Source organism: Alligator mississippiensis, chromosome 11 (genome assembly GCF_030867095.1).
Source record: "Alligator mississippiensis isolate rAllMis1 chromosome 11, rAllMis1, whole genome shotgun sequence".
Taxonomy (NCBI): Eukaryota; Metazoa; Chordata; order Crocodylia; family Alligatoridae; genus Alligator; species Alligator mississippiensis.
Genome location: NC_081834.1, coordinates 40,195,455 through 40,202,862, shown reverse-complemented (window position 1 = coordinate 40,202,862; position 7,408 = coordinate 40,195,455). Strand labels below are relative to the sequence as shown.

At 44.8% G+C, this 7,408-nt stretch overlaps 1 protein-coding gene across 1 annotated transcript in view; it reads right to left on the bottom strand.

Annotated features, from left to right (window-relative positions):
* Positions 1-862: 862 nt before the first annotated feature.
* LOC102567874 (mitotic-spindle organizing protein 2B) overlaps positions 863-7,408 on the bottom strand; it is a 31,895-nt gene continuing 25,349 nt past the window's right edge. Inside the window, exon 4 of the mRNA XM_019477752.2 lies at positions 863-1,259. Within this exon, the coding sequence (XP_019333297.1) occupies positions 1,102-1,259 (158 nt within the window). The 3' untranslated portion in view covers positions 863-1,101. The remainder of the gene's footprint in view (positions 1,260-7,408) is intronic.

Here is a 7,408-nt window from a genome sequence, read left to right as displayed (position 1 = left end):
TGCTGGGCCAAGAAGCAGGAGACCCAAGTGCTAGGTCCCACTTCACCCAGAGAAGATATGAATCTACACCTCCAACTTCCCTAGTAGTGCTCACACCACCAGGCCAAAGGTCAGGCATTATGCATGCACTTAAAATCATAGAAAACACTTCAACACGCAGAAAACATTTCGCACTTCTCTAACCATCCTGAAGTTGAACCCCTGATTGGTCAAATGAAGGAGATATGTGGGGCTAGCAGGAAGAGACCAAACTAGAAGCTGTGTGGCTCAGCAGAATTGTACTGCTCTGAAAATGTGTGGGTGTGGGGTTCTAGCCTGGACTGTAGCTCCCAACAGGGCAGGAACTTCTCCACTGCTTCCCTTCCACTGGTTATTTAAGTACAAGGGACAGCAGCACAGCTTCAGTTGACTACCACCACCCCTGTGATTGGACCCATAGCCCCAGACAACATTGTGCTAAGATGCTGTACTACTCTGCACCCTCTGAATGGAAAGCTTAACAAGGCCCTGAGAATGGACAAACTTGTCCTGCAGAGAGATAAGCTGCTTCTAGTCCATCATTAAAATGGGCAGAGCTAGGTGTCTGCAGGCTATCTGGCAAGCAGTACATGGGGCAGGTAGGTTTGTGGGATTGTGTATGGGGTTGAGAGGAGGTTATCTATGGGAATGAGATGAGGTGAGCCATGGAATCAAAGGGTGTTGTGGGGCAGGAGACATGGCAACTGTAAGTAAGAAATGCCCATCTGTGCTGTTCAAACCATGTGTATAAGTATGAGACATGATATAACATTTCCCATGGTATCTTCTTTAGTTCAGAGCAGGACAGAAAACACTTTCAACAGAATCTCAATCAAATCAGGTCTCCAAAATTTCATGGATTTTATTAATGAACATATCCAAAGGAAAGAAGGGGAAAAGGGAACCAACTCTTTCCAGAGGTCATCTGTAAGATCTGTAACACTAATATGTTCTAAAATTCATAAATACAAAATATTGGTGCAGGTTTGTGGGCATGGGTCATTATTTACATGTCGTGACAAGCTGCTGGCTTGCTTTTGTGGAACAACATTGCAAAGGCCATTACAGTGCCCCAATGTTTGTCTACGTGCTGCTGCCACCACTGCTCTTTCCAGAAGTCCCAGTCTTCTGTAGCCGGCTAGTGCTTGGTTGTCGAGGCATCCTTTGAGCAGATCCTTCCCGGCTGCTCCGTTCTGCCAACGTCTGGACTCCACTCACTGCAGAACTGGTTTTATTTCTCCCTGGATGGACAAATAAACATGTTAACTTTAGTGTTCCAATCTCACATCATGATCATGTTGCGCCCATGCTGCTAGTGTTCCTTGGGACTTCGTGCAGTAGGTAAGATTCCATTAGATGTTGCAAATTAATCCAGCATCCAATGTAGGTAGGCAACGTATGAGCTGTAACTGAATTGATGTCAGGTAGCATAAAACCAAATCCAACTGCAGCAGTGGCACTGAATCATATTCAGCAGAATTGGTTTCACCGAGAAAATCGCACAAATGGCTTTGTTCTTTAAGTGAGATTGGTTTTGTGTGATTGCACAGGAACACCAGCATTGGAAATGGCAACTCAGGAAGAATTTAAAGAGCATCTAACATGTCATGATTGGGATATAAGCCAATGTCCTCAAGTCCATGCCTCTGCAGTCCAGTCACAGGGTCATGCTGAAACCCCTCCTGTTCAAGGCACTTTGTTAAAGACCTCTCAACTCCTGGGAGTTTTCTGATTGTTCTATGGTGCTTTCTGGCAGCTTGCGGGCTTACATTCATTGCATGGCTGCAGTGAAGCACCACTGACTGTTCATTATAAATACAGTGTTGCATTTGGGCTGTTGTCTCCCTGTCTTGTTAGGGTATTGAGAGGTGTTGCAAGATCAATGGCTACACAATATACAGTAGCCTCCTTTGATGTCATTTGGAATGAATCCCGTTTGTGTTGCCAATCGGACAGGGAACTGTAGAAACTTTATTCCACTGTTGCATTACTTATCAAAAAAGTTTATCCTACGTGGGACCACTGCTGTTCCCTGAAAGCCACTATTGCCAACAGCTTGCTGCACTAGAAAAAACACTCTGATGGCTTCCAAGGAACAAAATGTAAATGGCCCATTTGCATTGGTAAACACTCTGACAAACAGGGAGAACAAACCCAGCAAATGCATTCACTGGTCTCAGACATGTCAGTTGCTCTTTAAGAAAAATCTATTATTGTAGACTTATTATCTACCAGCAGTTATCAGCCCAAAGCCAGCCAAACAGCCTTGCAATTTTTCTTCTTAGCCCAAGCTCAAAAGCACTTAAGCAACTTTACTAATGCAAGTGCTGTCAATGGAAACACACAGACTGTACAGAGGAGAAATGTAACCTTATCCCATCTGAGCCAAAAACAAATTGACAGCAACAATTAAGCACCAGGGTTTACTATTTGACTTTTGGCAATCCAGTAGATGCTTTTATGTTTAAACACCATCTTCCTTCAAATGCATCCAGTCAGCAGGACTAAGTCACTCCTTTCCTTAGGCACATGGCAACATGTGTATCAAGCCATGTGCACTACAAAATGGGGATCTGAGCACACAAGGCTGGTATAACTAGCTGCTATTGGGAATTGGGCCTTTCATCTTCTGATTTTACATAAAAATATTGTGGAGAAAGGAAGGATCGCTTTGAAGATACAAGTGGTGTGCCTTCAAGCCTCCTCTCCCGAAGCCAGTAGTAAAACCCACATTGATTACAACAGGTAGGACCAGGCCATACACCCAAGATGAGGGGTAAGATGTGCACTTTTCCTTTACCATCTGCATTAAAATAGTATTTCATAATTAAGGAAATCAGTGCATATTAGTGTAAACCACAAAAGGAAGTGATGTCAAATGGTTTCCTCACACAGCAATGAAAATAATAAGGGCCAAAAGGCCCTTCCCAGACTGTCATTTGGGCACAAAACGTTCAGTGTATGGTTGGTGGTTTGTCCCTTAGTGGTTTGCATGTCCCCTCCAAATCAGCTCAGACTAAATATCCATTTTAAAAACACAGGTGCAAAGGTGCACTACCTCAGGCTGTTAGTTTTTCCCCTCAAAGAGTATTGCAATGGCTTTGAACCTCAGCTTTTGTTTCACTTGACAGATGGAGATGTAGCTCTAAGACCACCTCTAGCAACAGCTGGGCACCAAGAAGTTAGGAATATTTATGAAGGGAGCAGCTGCTGGTTTCTTCAGTTCTTCTCTATTAGTGCAGACAGGAGGCTGGTGAGGCTATGAGGTGCTAGAAGGGAATCTGCTGGGTATGTAGAGTAGGAAGAGAAAGGCTTACAAAGGTGAATGAGGACCCATGGGAGGCTGCTGCACCATCATCTCCAGGTGCTTTTAGAGGTAGCTGTCTACAGCACTGTTCTCTTCGTCTCTCCTCTGCCCAGCCTATTGGTGGTTGGGGATTATGTCCTTTCCACTCTTTAGTGGCAGCAAGGACAGTTCATGTTTAATACCTAGAAAGATACCAAGATCTGTTTCTAAGCACCTAAAGAAAGACAAGCGTTAAGGAATGGCCAAACATGGAATTGTCAGGAGGAAGTCATGTTTAACCAAGCTTGCTGCCTTCTATGATAAAGTGAAAGGGTTTATGGATGCAGGGAGAGCAGTGGATGTGAAACACTGCAGATTTAGCAAGGTTTTTGCAATGGGAGACAGTTTAATTCTTGACAGTAAACTAAGGAAAACACAGGCTAGCTGAAACTTATAAGGCAGGTGAATAATTGGATCACTGTGTTCAAAAAGGGATCAATGGCTCAAAGTCAAACAGGGAGGAGGTACCATATGACGTTCCCTGGGAGTCTATCCTGGCTGTGGTACTGTTCCAATATTTTAATCACTCAGGGGTAAATTGAACATACACTTTTTAAATTTACAGATAGCCCCAGACTGGGTGGAGTTAGTTGATGCTACAGAAGATAGGATTAAGATCAATACAACTCTGATTTATTAAGAAGATGATTTTTCCAATCTATTGGGTTAAATTTAATAAGGACAAGTGCAAAGTGTCATGTGCAAATCATGGGAAGTGAGTCTTCCATTCTATTCAACACTGGTGCAGTCTCATCTGGACTGGAGCACTATGCTCAGTGGTGGGCACTGCCCTTCAAGAAGGAAGTGGACAAACTGGAAAGAATCCAGAGGGAAGCAGCAAAAAATGATCAGAGGTCTGGAAATGATGGTAGACGAGGAAACGTTGCAAGAACCGAGACCACTTAGTATGGAGACAAGTGAGGGAGATTTGATAGTAGGTCTTCAAATAAAAGAAGGGCTGTTTATCAAGGATGGTTGGTGATCAATTGTTTTCTGTGTTCACAGGGAACAGGATAAGAAGAAATGAGTTGAAATTGCTGTAGATTTTGGTTGGATATTAGGAAGAATGCTCTAAATATGGGGGTGAATACACACGGCAACAGGGAGTGTGTGGAATCTCCCTTTCTGGGCATTCTTAAGTACGAGTTTGACGGCTCTTTGTTGGGATGGTTCAGGCAGGGATATTTCTGCTGTAGAGCAAGCTGCTGGATCAAATGACCTCCCAGGGACCCTATTTCTTTATGATTCTCTAAAGGGATCTGCCCTTTTCCCCAGGGAAAACCCCCAGCTTCCAAATCTACCTTTCAGTTCTCACCTGCTGCTGCTCTTATGCCTGCCTGTAACAAGCTGAGGAAGCAGAGACTGCCTGGAACAATCCAGCCAATTTCAGGCCCCCAAGTTAACAGGCTCCTTGGTGCAGCTCCTTACCCCGAGTCCCTCTGCCAGCACGTGGGGGCTCAGTTACATGCTTCTGTATCTTAAAGAGTATTCCATGCCTTGCTCTTGCATGAGACCCACACAAACAACATCAGGCAGGCACTGTCCCTAGTCAGCATCATAGCAGTCACCTTGATTATAATAGCAGGCCTTGAAAGGACACAGACACAGATGAAAGGGCACAGCCTCGCAGGCATTTTTCCTCTCCTTTCAGTTATTATATTAGTCACTCCTGCCAGCACTGAGAGGCAGGAGCTGATTCAAATGGATACTGCACCCTTGACAGATCTGTATTTCAGGCTGTATAAAAGTGTGCTACAGATTGGAGAGGAGAGTGGGGAAAAGGGGGCTGCTCCTTATCAAGTGTACCATAGAACAAAGATGTCAAACTTATGGCCTGTGAGCAGGTTCTGGCCCTTGGAGCCACATTGTGTGACCCAAGGGACTCGGAGGGGCCAGGAATTTGGGGACACGACTTGCCACCAAAATCAGGGCAAAGAACCCTGTTGGTGACAGGTGTTGGCAGTTGGAGGGGGAGCAGCAGTGGCTGCACTAACCCCTGTGGCTGCTACTGCCACATCCAGATCTGGCTCATGAGGGAGACCTGGGGTCTAGATCTAACCTGCGGGCAAAGTGAGTTTGACACCCCTGCCACAGAAAACTGCTGGCACCAGTTCAGAGACTGGTACCATGGCAGGATTCACTTTAACTGAGCAGTGAAGCTCTGGTCTCTCCCCAAGTACAGGTGACCACAAGGAACAGCAGTGACTGCAGAGCAGTCTGAAGCCTGCCTGCTCAGTGTCAGCCATAACACATGATGAGCTGCAAGCAGCACTTTGGTTCCCAGATTGTCTGTGAACATGGCCACGCACTCTTGCCATGCTGACTGTGAACATGTACGCAGTGAGATGAGAAATTCACTGTTCTCAGTGCTGCAGCCCTGTGAGGATAACCCAGGGAATAATGCCCCTTGCTAACGTTTTCTACAAATACAGTTTGAAGGCAATGGCACAACTGTGAGACTAACCCAAAGACAGAAGCAACTGTTAGATATTCTTTAAGTGCACACATGAAATGCATGCGACTGAGCTGCCAAACTCCTACAAGTCCTGTATCTAAATTCTTATCAGACAGCTCTTGCTTTTGTAACACAGATAACACTTAGATCTGATCTTTGTGGCTTTTATTGGACAAATACGCAGAAGAGGAAACTGATGCGAGCCTGATTTGAAACACTGGTTGGCTTGGAAAGGAAAAGGTATCCTTTCCCATTAGCTTAAATCCTGGGGCTTAGCTTAAAAGGAAGTGGTTGAATTCCTCTCCATTTGCAGGCCTTATGAGCAGGCCACACTCTTCTGCTCTCCTGGTCTCTCCTCCCCTTCTTTCAGCAATCTTCTGGGAACTCTTGGGCAGGGGGTTCACCCTTCCCTGGGACTGTCAGCACAGTTTATGGGTCTAAACCAAAATGGCAGTAAGATTAGTGTACTATTTAGAGAACTCTCAAACTAGGCTCAGGAACACTGGAGCCCTCTAGTCCTCTAGCCGAAGACCTACATGATGATTTATGGTCCTCTGTAATATCTGGCAAGTTACCTGCCTGAGCAAAGTCCACAGCACTAAAATTAGGGAACCTCCCAAGTGCAACCAGAAGGAAAGTACCTTGCTCACACTCTGCACTAAGCTGTTACTGCAGAGGTCTCTTTATCTGTGGGCATCCATTCCAATCAGCCCAGAAAGTAAAAACTTGGCAAAAAGACATTTAAAATACAGCTGCTGTTGTCACTGCCAGACAGCATTGCCCTCCTGCCTAACAGCAGCTTGTGACTAAAAGCAGAACATATACCAGAGGAAAGGGAGAGAAGGTAGGAAGCAGCAGAGTGAACTGTATGGCCAACCTGCCTCTGCAGTCTCTGGGAGAAGGTGAAGCTAGCAGCCTGCCAGTCTATAGGCCTAAGGAGCGAGGGGCTGGGGGCAGGAATGACCCCATATTGCTGGTAAGAAGTCACATGGCTACATGCTTCTGAAAGGCAACAGAAACAAAATGTGATTTTCTGGTTGAACTAGATCAGGTTCCCAGAAGGTGCAGACACAAGATCTTTATCCTTTTGGAAGGCTTTTGGCGCAGGTTTTAATGGGATTTTCCAAAGCACCTAGGAAAATAACTTCCAATGATTTCAACAAGTACCTCCCCCATCCTTCAGTACTTTAATATGGCCATATGCACAGAAGGTTTTATCTCTGTGAAATATAGACAGATGTGGGGACTTAAGGATAGCTTTAAATTATATTCTAATAATAATAATAATAATAAAGGGATCTTTAAACGTCTAAGTGTGCCCCTCATCATTCTGCTGGGAAAACATACAACCCTGCTAGTTTTAAGGGAAGGCTGATTATCACTTCAAGCAAGAACTGTGGATGTGGTTTTAAACTCATCTTTTCTTCTTGGGGCCCCATTAATATACTGAGGTCAACTATAAACACTCATCTTGTTCACTCTCTTAGCTAAAATGATGCCACTAAAGACGACAGAGAAATAGGCAGTCTCCTAAGGACTCAAAGGGAATAGGTGTATTAATCTGGAATCTTAAACAAGGCCTTATAGGT